This window comes from Tasmannia lanceolata, unplaced genomic scaffold (assembly GCF_043159265.1).
Source record: "Tasmannia lanceolata isolate RefF3 unplaced genomic scaffold, GAP_Taslan_0.1 ptg000025l, whole genome shotgun sequence".
Classification (NCBI taxonomy): Eukaryota; Viridiplantae; Streptophyta; class Magnoliopsida; order Canellales; family Winteraceae; genus Tasmannia; species Tasmannia lanceolata.
The window spans coordinates 1,329,820-1,343,101 of NW_027518702.1; the positions used below are offsets into that span (position 1 = coordinate 1,329,820).

The following is a 13,282-nucleotide window of genomic DNA, read 5'->3' on the forward strand; positions in this document are numbered from 1 at the left end:
TACAGGCCCCTTTAGTCTAAAAGATCAGTGAGGGACAAAATTTTATCGAAATCAAATAAAGTAATATTTTATCCCATACAAAATTTCGGCGATAATATTAAATAACGAATAAAACTAAGATTTTTTGGTGATATTCAAAATTTTTGACTGAAAAATGAAATTTCGGTCGAGATTTTGTAACGTTTCGACTTTACCCAATTTCGGTTTCAGTTTCGGTGGGTCTCACCCGAAACCCTAAATTCCGGATTTGGGTCGAAATTTAAAACCTTGATCTCACAACTCACAATAGAAAAATATGCTACAGCGGCCGTCCCGAATAAGAAAATGAGTCGAATATATCACGTCCCATTAATAAATACGAGCAATGAATCCTCTTAAGTCATAATGTAGCTTTCTCTTTCATTCCACACTGCTCGTCCCTCTCTTTCGAGCAAAGGTCATCTCTCTCTCTCTCTCTCTCTCTCTCTCTCTCTCTCTCTCGGTTTTTCTTGTTTTATTTCTTGATTTTTTCTGCCATTCACAACCCCTCTTGTAGATATTTCTCTCTCTCTCTCTCTCTTTTCTGTCTACTTTGGATTTCTGGGTAGTTTATCTTGACACATATATATGATTTGTTGATAATGTAGCTTTCTCCTTTGTCCCACACTGCTCGTCCGAACAAAGGTCAGCTCTCTCTCTCTCTCTCTCTCTCTCTCTCTCTCTCTCTCTCTCTCTTGGTTTTTCTTGTTTTCTTTCTTGATTTTTCTCTTCTTTCCATTTCTGCATCTCTAAAGAAATCACCCATCTGGAAAGAAAACCCAACTTTATAGAAGATTTTTTTCTGCAATTCACAACCCCTCTTGAAGATTGTTTCTCGCTCTTTCTCTCTCTCTTCTGTCTACTTTGGATTTCTGGGTTGTTTATCTTGACAAAGTTATATGATTAGTTGGTTCTTTTTTGTCTGAGATTTGGGTGGTTACTTTGTTATAATCTTGGCACAACTCTGAGATTTCTGTTTTGGTTTTTCTGTGGGTGTTTTGGGTTTGGTATCTTAAAAGGTATCAAATATTTGGTGGGTTGTTTTTCTTGAAATTAAACTGATATTTCTAGGTTGATTTTCTTCTCATTTTTTGGGTATTTATCTTGAAAAATAATCAGAGATTGTAGGAATTTTATCTTGATAAAATTAGCTTCGTTGCTAATAGATTTTCACTTTACATACTTCAAATTTCTGTTAATTTAATCACAATTCCCCTTCTTCCATGCATATTGATGCAAATAGAACTATAACTGAAAATCACAGTTGCTAGCCTGCTAAATAAACCTATGAATTTTAACTTCTTAGTGGAATTTTTCATGAAAATTTCATTCCTCTGAAATTTTCAAATTACACATTATTTCATATCCCTGTGTTTTTATTCAGAAAATTTCATTCCTTAGACATTTTCAGATAGCTCGAACTTTCTGACTGCTTAAATATTCAGAATTGTGCAGTGAAATAAGATGAATAAATCATAGAAGAAGGTATACTAGCAGCACGAACAATATAGCAGTCTGAAAATTTCTGCCTGTAGCCCTCATTTATTGAAAAAATCCACCCCTATCACACCTATAAATAGAGTCAGAGTGTACTCTCAATTTACTGTCTCAACTTATTAACTGGAATTCTGAATCAAATAAACAACTTCAACTTCTGTTTTCTGTGTTTAAACTCAGAAATTACAAGCTTTCTTACTTATCAGAACTCTCTTCTCCACAAGTCTGTCTTTTGCATGTATCAATCTCCATGTTTGGCAGTATTGGAATAGTGGCTGCAATGATCAATGTCCTTTTTTTCCCCAAAACGGGATCCCATTTTCCTAGAAATGCTCTTTCATCTATGTTGCTGATTTGCTTTTGATTCAATTTGTTTCTTCATATAATATTGGATGTAACTTTGAGGTGGCTGAATTTTTGTTTCTTGAATTTCAGAAGAAAATACGAATAGAATTCTCCCTCCGAAATGGAATTGGGACGAGCTTCAACCTTTGATGTGATCAGCACTCTTCCTAGGGTTGTCATAGACGCAATTCTTGTACGTTTGCCATTCAAGGATGCTGTGAGGACAAGCATCTTGTCAAGTAATTGGAGGTATAAGTGGGTTACAATACCACACATCATATTCGATTGGCAATGTGATCCAACTGGCATCCCATCTTCGAACGAGACCCTAAAGAAGTGTGTGAACATTGTCTATCAAGTTCTCTTGCGGCATAGAGGATCAATTCACAAGTTTAAGTGTGTTAACTATCTTCCTTCCTGTTCTGATTTCGATCAGTGGATACTTTTCCTGTCAGGACACGGGATTAAGGAATTAATCCTTGAATTTTCTTGTGGTGATATTTATAAGTTGCCTTCATATTTCTTCTCTTGTCAAGAGCTATATAATTTGAGATTGCAGCACTGCATTTTCAAAATACCTCAGGCATTTGAAGGCTTTAGTCGTCTCAAGAGCCTTTATCTTTGTGATGTAGTCATCTCCAGTGATGAACTCCAATGCCTGATTTCCAAATCTCCGCTTCTTGAGAGTTTGACATATCTAGATTATGGCTATGAGCATACTTGTCCTAAAATCAATATTCCGGATCTCCGTTACTTATACCTTGGTGGTTCATTCGAAGTTATTTGTATTGAAAACACCCCAGTGGAGGAGCTTGGAATGCACAAGGTTCTCTGTTGTTTACGCAATGTTGAGGTGCTTAGGATGCACAATCAATTCTTAAAGGTAAATAATTTTCAAGTCGTATACACAATCAATTCTTACAGGAAAAAATATTCAAGTCATAATTTAGGATTCATTATCAAACCAATTCGTAATTTGGTATTCATTATCAAACCAATATTAATTTTCTTCTTTTTCCTTGGTATTCCAGTTTCTGGCTGTTGGAGATGTACCGGAGATGGTTCCTAATACATTTGGGCATCTTAAGAATCTCTCTTTGGACGTTGATTTTGAAAATGGAAAAGAAATCTTGGCCATTCTTTGCTTGTTTAGAAGCTCGCGCCGTCTTGAGGAACTAGAAATCAGAGTAAGTTTTGTAAACATAAGATTTATACCCTGTTTGTTTGAGATTATGACAACCGATAGTGAGCCCCCAAATCGATTGTTGGACTCAAAGTATGGTTGTCATAATCTCAAACTAACAGGACCTTAGTTTCTTTTGATACTACTCTAACCTATATTCCAAATTCTAGGCATGCTTTACAGATAGTGTTGATAGCGATAGTGTTGATAGCGATAGTGTTGATAGCGATAGTGTAGTCCCCTGCGAAGCCCAAGAACAGAGAGTTTGCATGTTGAAACACCTCCGAACAGTGACGATGGACCATGTGACTGGAAATAACTCAGAAATAGAATTCATAAGACTGCTTCTTGCTAATTCGCCGGTGCTTAAGACACTGACTATCGACACTGAAATATATGATTTCGTGTCTGAAGTGATGTTTTTGAGAAAGCTGATTCGATTTCGAAGAGCTTCAACACAAGCAGAGATCTTATTCAATGATTAAGAAGCCACTGCGATCCAATCTTGGACAGCTTTAGGACGACATAGGTCTTGAGGAAAATTTTGACCTCTCTTTTCTTGTTTAAACTCGGGCATTGCTCATAATAAATCTTTGTAAAACCTTAGTATTGACCCTTTTGTCACACAATGTGTCCTGACTTTCCTCATTTACAAACACATTACGGAGTGGATCTAACCTTAGTAATGATCAATGCTGAGTCAATTCTCCCAGTAGCCTGCTAACTGCGTCTTCTAGTTACACATGATCATAATCTACGAGAAAAAGAGAGGTCGGTTACGGAGTTCTAAGCCTTGGCCAAGGGAGCTGCATTTGGCGTTAATCAAGTCTTTTGATGGTGGATATAACACTTTGTTCAAGGAATTCTTCAAATAGATGGTATTTCTAGCTTGAATACTCAAGACTTACTGTTTTCCAGAGTGTATCTGACTTTTGAGTTATACTAGATGATGAAACTCTCTAATCTTGTTCAGTGAATGTATGAAAGCTTTTATGGGTTTACCTAAAATTGAGTCTACAATTCCTTTTTGTGTATGGAGAGATGTGGTTGGATGATCTCATAGCGTGTTCATTTGGTTTTCAGGCAACTTATATTGACACTACCATGTTTTTATGATGGATGAACTCACCCTGTCTTTCGTTTTTAATTGGTTGCTTGAAAGCTGGTTAAATAATAAGACAAAGGTTAGTTTGTCCATTACCAAACATGGTAGTGCCAATATCAGTTGCTGGTTTTGTAATTTTGCCTTACTTTTTAAATGAGAAACTATATTGTGTCCAATTCTAAGTTTAGGGTGGGAACTACTTGTTGGATGGTCTATGCCCTTCATTTGTTTGTACCGACCATGGATATAGACTTGGCCCCATAATATTTCCCATACGAAGCCCTTGAACTTGTGATTTGTAAAATTGAACGTTCAGAAATGTTGAAAGTAACTTAAACCTCCACAAATTGGAGGGTTCGGATTGACTGATGCAAGAGAGTTTGGCATGTCAACCATCCATTCTAACAGTTGGAGTTTGTTGGGAAAGAATATACGCATTGAGGACTAGAGTGGCCCGAGTGCAGGTCAGATCTATTGACTGACAGCATGTCAAGGAGAGAGTGAGAGACTCCCCTTGGATATGAAATTTCAGCTCAAATCTATGCCAAATGTCACCATAGAGTTGGAATTTGATAATTTTTTCTCTGTTGCTAAGGTTGGAAGACCCTTTCACCTTCTTCTTGAAAATTTTCTATAGGATTCATTAGCCCACCCCAACTAGTTTGGGACAAAGGCTTAGTTGAGTTGCTAGGGTTGGAAGAGGAAGATGATCATATTTTCGGCTCTCTTTTTTTATTAGAAGTAGCGGGGGGATGTTAGGGGAGGATTCCACTGGAAAATCTCGAAAATTCTCTCCCTAGTTAAAGATTTTGGGCTTTGGATTTTAACATGCCGCGTCAACCCAGCAGAATCACAGGTCAGACTAGAGAGTCATTGAAGTAGAGCAACCCAACACTGGAAAGTCACTATTCTATAGAAACCGGTTCGAATGTGGAGACTGAAACCGAAATCGTACATGCCCGAAACGATCGTTTACTTCGACCGAAATTTCGGTCAAAATTTCGCTTATTCGGAAATTTTCTCCGAAATTTAAGGGATTTCACCCAAAAATCTCAATTTTTATTAATTATTTAATATCTTCCGAAATTATTGAAATTTTGGCCGAAATTCTCTACAAGATAAAATATTCTATTATTCTATTTCGTCCGAAATTCTGAAATTTTGCCCAATTTCGGCCGAAATTCTCTATGGATAAAATATTCTATTAGGGCCCGTTTGGATACCTCATGTATTTGTATTTTGATTTGGATTTGAGTTTTGGATACAAACTACATCAATCATCTTCATGAATATGTTTTAAGAGAGAGAGAGATGGATGTCTCGCTCCTGCCGGAGCAACGTCGAGGAGCAGCGACGGTGAAGGAAGTTGCCACAAATATTGATTTCCAAATAATGTCTCGCAGAACAGATTTCAAAATCGGAATTTTTTGAACTATCGTAGCTGATTTGGACATCTAAAGAATTTGATCCAGTTCAAAATATGAACTAAATCCAAATCCTAATCTTGTGGGTATCCAAACGTGGCCTTATTCATTTCGTCCAAGATTTCGAAATTTCGGTTTCGGTGAGGACTGAAATGCATTCCGAAACCGAAATTTGAAACAATGAAGTCTACTCACAAAAATGCTACAGCCTACAGGGACCGTTCCAAGGAAGAATATGGGTCGAATATATCACTTCCCATTAATAAATACGAGCAATGAATCATCGCCTTAATCCTCATAATATATATAGCATTCTCCTTCATCCCACACTGCTCGTCTCTATGTCGAGCAAAGGTCATCTCTCTCTCTCTCTCTCCTACTTGGTTTTTCTTGTTTTCTTTCTTGATTTTTCTCTTCTTTCCATGTCTGCATCTCAAAAGAAATCACCCATCTGTAAAGAAAACCCAACTTTAGAAGATTTTTTTCTGCCATTCACAACCCCTCTTCTCTCAGATTCTCTCTCTCCTCTGTCTACTTTGGATTTCTGGGTTCTTTATCTCGACAAAGTTATATGATTTGTTGGTTCTTTTTTTTTTCTTTATGAGATTTGGGTGGTTATTTTGTTAAAATTCACAAATTTTTCTGGTTGCCCACAATCATATATTTCAGTTCTTATATATATATATATATATATATATATATATATATATATATATAGGGAAAGGTGTGCGTACTCGGTCGAGTAGATAAGCTTATCTACTCGGTCGGGTTAAAAACAGTGGGGGCCAACATTTTTGGGGTGATCCAAACCATTCGCCTTAGCTAGATAGGGTGTCCACAAAAAATCAGCCCCATAGGATCATCCTAACCCATGCAACAGTGAAGGGCCGACTGGAAAATTGGATTCTTTGACCATTTTTTTAGTCTTTAGAAAGAGTCTTTCTCCGCGGCAAGCATATCAAGCAGGATCGAGTGGATAAAATAGGTGAGGATAGCATCGAACAGTTGATCGGCTAGGCCTCGTAAAGGAAGGATCGCAAGAGATCTCGTGACTCGACCTGTAGACGGTGATACCGCCACCTTAGGAGACGTGATCTTCTCTTATTCACTTGTGCTGGTGGCGGAGAGGTCGGCGCCTGTGTTCTGGCTCTGGGGGTGTTCCCTTTCTCTTCTGTGGGGAAAAATGGATAAACACAGCTTGTCCACAAATCTGCCCATTTTTCCCTCCACTGTTGGATGGGTTAGGATGATCCTATGGGGCTGATTTTTTGTGGACACCTTATCTATGTAAGGGCCTTTCAAATGAATGGTTTGGATCACCCAAAAAATGTGGGCCCCCACTGTTTTTAACCCGACCGAGTAGATAAGCTTATCTACTCGACCGAGTACGCACACCTTTCCCATACATATATATAATATATATGGTTTGTGTGCAGCTGCACAGATAAGCTATTTGTGCATGGCTGCACAAACCATGGGGGGGGGCACATTTTTTGGGGGATCCAAAGCATTCATTTGGAAGGCCCTTTCATGGATAGGGTGTGTACCAAAAATCGGCCTTTGAAGATCATCCTAACCCAACCATTTGTGGAGGGAAAAAATGGGTAGAAACAGTGTCTGTGTCTGTCCATTTTCCCCTCCAACTTTGATTAGGTTAGGATGATCCTATAGGGCTGATTTTTAATACACACACTCCATGAAAGGGCCTTCCAAATGAATGCTTTGGATCCCCCAAGAAATGTGACCCCCACTATGGTTTGTGCAGCCATGCACAGATAGCTTATCTGTGCAGCTGCACACAAACAATTTCCTCTCTCTCTCTCTCTCTATATATATATATATATCTTCGCAGAAGTCTGAGATTTCTGGTTTGGTTTTTGTGTGGGTGTTCTGAAAAATAATCAGAGATCGTAGGGATTTAACTTGAAAATAATCAGAGATTGTAGAGATTTTATCCTGATAAAATTTGAGAGTTGGGCTGGTTGTTTTTGTTTCAATTTGATGCATTGCGATGGGTATTGAATTTGGGTGTCATTTGGCTTTGAGATGTGCCTCTTTCATTATACTTTATTAGTTCTTATCAGAACTCTCTTCTCCACAAGTCTGTCTTTTGCATGTATCAATCTCCCTGTTTGGCAGTATTGGAATAGTGGCTGCAATGATCAATGTCCCTGCTTTTCCCAAAACGGGATCCCGTTTTCCTAGAAATGCTCTTTCATCTATGTTGCCGATTTGCTTTTGATTCAATTTGTTTCTCCGTAAAATATTGGATGTAACTTTGAAGTGGCTGAATTTTTGTTTCTTGAATTTAAGAAGAAAACAGGAATAGAATTCTCCCTCCGAAATGGAATGTGGGGCCTACACATGGGCTGGACCTGCTACAGAATCACAGGTCAGACTAGAAAGTCATTGACGTAGAGCAACCGAACATTGGAAAATCACTATTCAAGAGAAAATTTAGTACTTTCCTATTGGAATTTCACTGAAATGCAGCAACCCCTAAGGGCCCGTTTGGATGCCGAGAAGATTTTGATTTGGAATTCTCACATTTGCAACTCTTTTTGCGTTGACATTTGGATCCGGATCAAATCCTTAAATTTCCAATTTAGCGACTGGCAGTGAAAAAAATCAGATTTCCAAATAAGTTGTGGAAATAAGAAATTGGAAATTCATAGATCTGGCAGTTTCCTTCACCCTCTTGGCTCCTCAACCTCTCCCCTGCAGTAGGAATTACCCCCTTCCCTCTCTGTCTCCCTCAACATGAGCCGGCAGATCTATTCATTTTGTACTGAAAACTCAATTCCAAATCCAAATACAAAATCTGAGGTATCCAAACGGGCCCTAAGTGAATTTAACAAGTCATGCGTTAGCTGCGTGTACCTTTGTTTGGATAAATCTAAAATTGGGGTGGGGATACCCTATGCCATGGAAAAAAAGAAAAGAAAAAAAAAATCTAACATTTTGCCCAAGGGCCCGGTGTAAATGAACGGAAATGATTTATTTTCCCTTTTTTCTTCCTGTGACAGGTCCCTTTAGTCTAAAAGATCAGTGAGGGACGGAATCTATCGAAATCAAATAAAGTAATATTTTATTCCACACAAAATTTCGGCGATAATATTAAATAACGAATAAAACTAAGATTTTTTTGGTGATTCCAAATTTTAGACTGAAATTTTGGGAATGATGAAATTTCCGTCGAAATTTTGTAACGACCTTACTAAATTTCGGTTTCGGTGGGTCTCACCCGAAACCCAAAATCCTGGATTTGGGTCGAAATTTAAAACCTTGATCTCACAACTCACAAATATGTTAAGTCCCAAGTAAGAAAATGGGGTGGACATGGTTCGGTTCGGTTCGGTTTTGGGCTAAACCCATAACCGAACCATGTATAATCGGTTCCCTGAAATTGGAACCAGAATCGAACCATATATCTGTGGAACCGAACCGAACCAGAACCATATATAATCGGTTCGGTTATGGGTTTACCCAACCTTTTGGACAATGCAAAACTTATATGAAGTATGAAGAAGTACAAGCAGGTGGGATAATCATGCACAAATTTTGGCAATGCATGAAGCCATGAACTACAAATTTGGGAAATAATCAGGCCATAATATTCAAGGCAAACATGCCCTCATTGAACCAATTCGGTTCTCGGTTCCGGGATCCCAAACCCAGAACCGAACCGAATTTTCACCGGTTCCCGGATTTTGGAACCGGAACCGAACCATATAGAAATGGAACCAAACCGAACCGAACCAAATGTGCCGGTTGGGTTCGGTTCCTCGGTTCGAACCGGAACCATGTCCACCCCTAAGTGGAATATATCACGTCCCATTAATAAATACTAGGGCTGCAACTCGGGTCGGGTTTTGGAGAACCCAACCCTACTCGAGCAATATCTCGAGTCGGGTCGGTTCGGGTTTTTTCACGTTGACGCAATTTTTTAAGGAAAATTCTTGTTTGGCAAGGCAACTCAACTCATAGAAGCAGAAATTACACTCACATTACACTTGAATCAAACAATGTTGTAATTACAATCAAACAATGCTGAATCAAACACTTGAATCAACTCAACTCATAGAAGCAGAAATTACACTCACACACAATAACAGTGGGTGCGTGGGTTTTCACTTTTAACTTTTAACTAACAATAGAAAAAAATGTACATACTATAACTTATGTAACTTGGGTCGGGTCGGGTCGGGCCCCTTCAAACCCGGCTCGACCCGAGATTCATGCGGGCTTTTTGAATGCTCAACCCGGCTCGACCCGAAACCCATGAAACCTGAACCCAACCCAGCCTATTTTCGGGTCGGGTCGGGTCGATGCGGGTCGGGTAAAACCCGGCTCGAGTTGCAGCCCTAATAAATACGAGCAATGAGTCCTCATATTATAGCTGTCTCCTTCATCCGACACTGCTCGTCTCTCTCTTTCGAACAAGGTCATCTCTCTCTCTCTCTCTCTCTGTTTTTCTTGTTTTCTTTCTTGATTTTTGTCTGCCATTCACAACCCCTCTTGAGGATTTTTCTCTCTTTCTTTTCTGTTTATTTTGGATTTCTGGGTAGTTTATCTTGACACATATATATGGTTTGTTGATAATGTAGCTTTATCCTTCGTCCCACACTGCTCGTCCGAACAAAGGTCAGCTCTCTCTCTCTCTCTCTCTGTCTCTCTCTCTCTCTCTCTTTCTCTTGGTTTTTCTTGTTTTCACTCTTGATTTTTCTCTTCCTTCCATTTCTGCATCTCTAAAGAAAACCCAACTTTATAGAAGATTTTTTTCTGCAATTCACAACCCCTCTTGAAGATTGTTTCTCTCTCTCTCTCTCTCTCTCTACTTTGGATTTCTGGGTTGTTTATCTTGACAAAGCTATATGATTAGTTGGTTCTTTTTTTGTCTCAGAATTGGGTGGTTACTTTGTTATAATCTTGGCACAACTCTGAGATTTCTGTTTTGGTTTTTCTGTGGGTGTTTTGGGTTTAGTATCTTAGAAGGTATCAAAAATTTGGTGGGTTGTTTTTCTTGAAATTAAATTGATATTTCTAGGTTGATTTTCTTCTCATTTTTTGGTATTTATCTTGAAAAAAAATCAGAGATTGTAGGAATTTTATCGTGATAAAATTAGCTTCGTTGCTAATAGATTTTCACTTTACATACTTCAAATTTCTGTTAATTTAATCACAATTCCCCTTCTTCTATGCATATTGATGCAAGTAGAACTATAACTGAAAATTACAGTTGCTAGCCTGCTAAATAAACCCATGAATTTTAACTTCTTAGTGGAATTTTTCATGAAAATTTCATTCCTCTGAAAATTTCAAATTACACATTATTTCATATCCCTGTGTTTTTATTCAGAAAATTTCATTCCTTAGAATTTTCAGATAGCTCGAACTTTCTGACTGCTTAAATATTCAGAATTGTGCAGTGAAATAAGACGAATAAATCATATAAGAAGGTATACTAGCAGCACAAACAATATAGCAGTCTGAAAATTTCTGCCCGTAGCCCTCAATTTACTGTCTCAACTTATTAACTGGAATTCTAACTCAAATAAACAACTTCAACTTCTGTGTTTAAACTCAGAAATTACAAGCTTTCTTACTTATCAGAACTCTCTTCTCCACAAGTCTGTCTTTTGCACGTATCAATCTCCATGTTTGGCAGTATTGGAATAGTGGCTGCAATGATCAATGTCCCTTTTTCCCCCAAAACGGGATCCCGTTTTCCTAGAAATGCTCTTTTATTTATGTTGCTGATTTGCTTTTGATTCAATTTGTTTCTTCATATAAATTGGATGTAACTTTGAGGTGGCTGAATTTTTGTTTCTTGAATTTCAGAAGAAAACACGAATAGAATTCTCCCTCCGAAATGGAATTGCGACGAGCTTCAACCTTTGATGTGATCAGCAATCTTCCTAGGGGTGTCATAGACGCAATTCTTGTACGTTTGCCATTCAAGGATGCTGTGAGGACGAGCATCTTGTCAAGTAATTGGAGGTATATGTGGGTTACAATACCACACATCGTATTCGATTGGCAATGTGATCCAACTGGCATCCCATCTTCGAACGAGACCCTTAAGAAGTGTGTGAACATTGTCTATCAAGTTCTCTTGCGGCATAGAGGATCAATTCACAAGTTTAAGTGTGTTGACTATCTTCCTCCCTGTTCTGATTTCAATCAGTGGATACTTTTCGTGTCAAGACACGGGATTAAGGAATTAATCCTTGAATTTTCTTTTGGTGATATTTATAAGTTGCCTTCATGTTTCTTCTCTTGTCAAGAGCTATATAATTTGAGATTGCAGCACTGCATTTTCAAAATACCTCAGGCATTTGAAGGCTTTAGTCGTCTCAAGAGCCTTTATCTTTGTGATGTAGTCATCTCCAGTGATGAACTCCAATGTCTGATTTCCAAATCTCCGCTTCTTGAGAGTTTGACATATCTAGATTATGGCTATGAGCATACTTGTCCTAAAATCAATATTCCGGATCTCCGTTACTTATACCTTGGTGGTTCATTCGAAGTTATTTGTTTTGAAAACACCCCAGTGGAGGAGCTTGGAATGCACAAGGTTCTCTGTTGTTTACGCAATGTTGAGGTGCTGAGGATGCACAATCAATTCTTAAAGGTAAATAATTTTCAAGCGTATGCACAATCAACTCTTACAGGAAAAAATATTCTAGTCGTAATTTAGGATTCATTATCAAACCAAGTCGTAATTTGGTATTCATTATCAAACCAAAATATTAATTTTCTTCTTTTTCCCTGGTATTCCAGTTTCTGGCTGTTGCAGATGTACCGGAGATGGTTCCTAATACATTTGGGCATCTTAAGAAACTCTCTTTGGACGTTGATTTTGAAAATGGAAAAGAGATCTTGGCCATTCTTTGCTTCTTTAGAAGCTCTCACCGTCTCCAGAAACTAGAAATCAGAGTGAGTTTTCTAAACATAAGGTTTATACCCTGTTCGTTTGAGATTATGATAACCGACGGTCAAGCCCCAAACCGATTATTGGACTCAAAATTAATGTAATTTGAGAGCCCAATAATCGGTTTGGAAGCTCACCATCGGTTGTCATAATCTCAAACGAACAGGGCCTTAGTTTCTTTTGATACTACTCTAACCTAGATTCCGAATTCTAGGCATATTTTACAGAGAGTGATGATCACCCTGCTGTAGTCCCCTGGAAAGCCCAAGAACAGAAAGATTGCATGTTGAAACACCTCCGAACAGTGAAGATGGATAATGTGGTTGGAAATAAGTCGGAAATAAAATTCATAAGACTGCTTCTCGCTAATTCGCCGGTGCTTAAGACTCTGACTATCGACCCTATACTAGACGATTTCAAGGTTGAAGCGATGTTTTTGAGAAAGCTGATTCGATTTCAAAGAGCTTCAACACAAGCAGAGATCTTATTCAATGATTAAGAGGCCACTGCGATTCAATCTTGGACAGCTTTAGGACGACATAGGTCTTGAGGAAAATTTTGACCTCTCTTTTCTTGTTTAAACTCAAGTACTGCACATAAATCTTTATAAAACTGTAGTAATGATCCTTTTATCACACAATGTGGCCTGACTTTCCTCATTTACAAACACATTACAGACTTACTGTTTTCTGGATTGTATCTGTCTTTTGAGGGATACTAGAAGATGAAATTCAGTAATCTTGTTCAATGAATATATGAAAGCTTATATGGGTTTA

At 38.2% G+C, this 13,282-nt stretch overlaps 2 protein-coding genes across 4 annotated transcripts; both read left to right on the plus strand.

The window, feature by feature from the left end:
* The first annotated feature begins 359 nt into the window (after nucleotides 1-359).
* On the plus strand, nucleotides 360-4,041 carry LOC143858125 (F-box/FBD/LRR-repeat protein At1g13570-like). 2 transcript variants are annotated; one of them, XM_077368758.1, is made up of 5 exons: nucleotides 360-436; nucleotides 627-663; nucleotides 1,951-2,743; nucleotides 2,892-3,047; nucleotides 3,214-4,041. In XM_077368758.1, exons 3-5 carry the CDS (start codon nucleotides 1,982-1,984, stop codon nucleotides 3,526-3,528), a joined length of 1,233 nt encoding a protein of 410 aa, XP_077224873.1. In that variant the 5' UTR covers nucleotides 360-436; nucleotides 627-663; nucleotides 1,951-1,981; the 3' UTR covers nucleotides 3,529-4,041. The 2 variants fall into 2 exon arrangements, with proteins under 2 accessions (XP_077224873.1, XP_077224874.1); XM_077368759.1 differs by lacking the exon at nucleotides 360-436 and having other exon boundaries at nucleotides 469-663.
* Nucleotides 4,042-9,969: 5,928 nt separating this feature from the next.
* Nucleotides 9,970-13,282, plus strand: LOC143858019 (F-box/FBD/LRR-repeat protein At1g13570-like). 2 transcript variants are annotated; one of them, XM_077368602.1, is made up of 5 exons: nucleotides 9,970-10,016; nucleotides 10,180-10,216; nucleotides 11,414-12,206; nucleotides 12,356-12,511; nucleotides 12,721-13,282. In XM_077368602.1, exons 3-5 carry the CDS (start codon nucleotides 11,445-11,447, stop codon nucleotides 13,003-13,005), a joined length of 1,203 nt encoding a protein of 400 aa, XP_077224717.1. In that variant the 5' UTR covers nucleotides 9,970-10,016; nucleotides 10,180-10,216; nucleotides 11,414-11,444; the 3' UTR covers nucleotides 13,006-13,282. The 2 variants fall into 2 exon arrangements, with proteins under 2 accessions (XP_077224717.1, XP_077224716.1); XM_077368601.1 differs by lacking the exon at nucleotides 9,970-10,016 and having other exon boundaries at nucleotides 10,042-10,216.

Coding starts and splice junctions, on each gene's coding strand:
- LOC143858019 (XM_077368602.1), top strand. CDS start 11,445: ATGGAATTGCGACGAGCTTCAACCTTTGATGTGATCAGCAATCTTCCT. Junction 12,207..12,355: donor TGCACAATCAATTCTTAAAG/GTAAATAATTTT, acceptor CTGGTATTCCAG/TTTCTGGCTGTTGCAGATGT. Junction 12,512..12,720: donor TCCAGAAACTAGAAATCAGA/GTGAGTTTTCTA, acceptor TCCGAATTCTAG/GCATATTTTACAGAGAGTGA.
- LOC143858125 (XM_077368758.1), top strand. CDS start 1,982: ATGGAATTGGGACGAGCTTCAACCTTTGATGTGATCAGCACTCTTCCT. Junction 2,744..2,891: donor TGCACAATCAATTCTTAAAG/GTAAATAATTTT, acceptor TTGGTATTCCAG/TTTCTGGCTGTTGGAGATGT. Junction 3,048..3,213: donor TTGAGGAACTAGAAATCAGA/GTAAGTTTTGTA, acceptor TCCAAATTCTAG/GCATGCTTTACAGATAGTGT.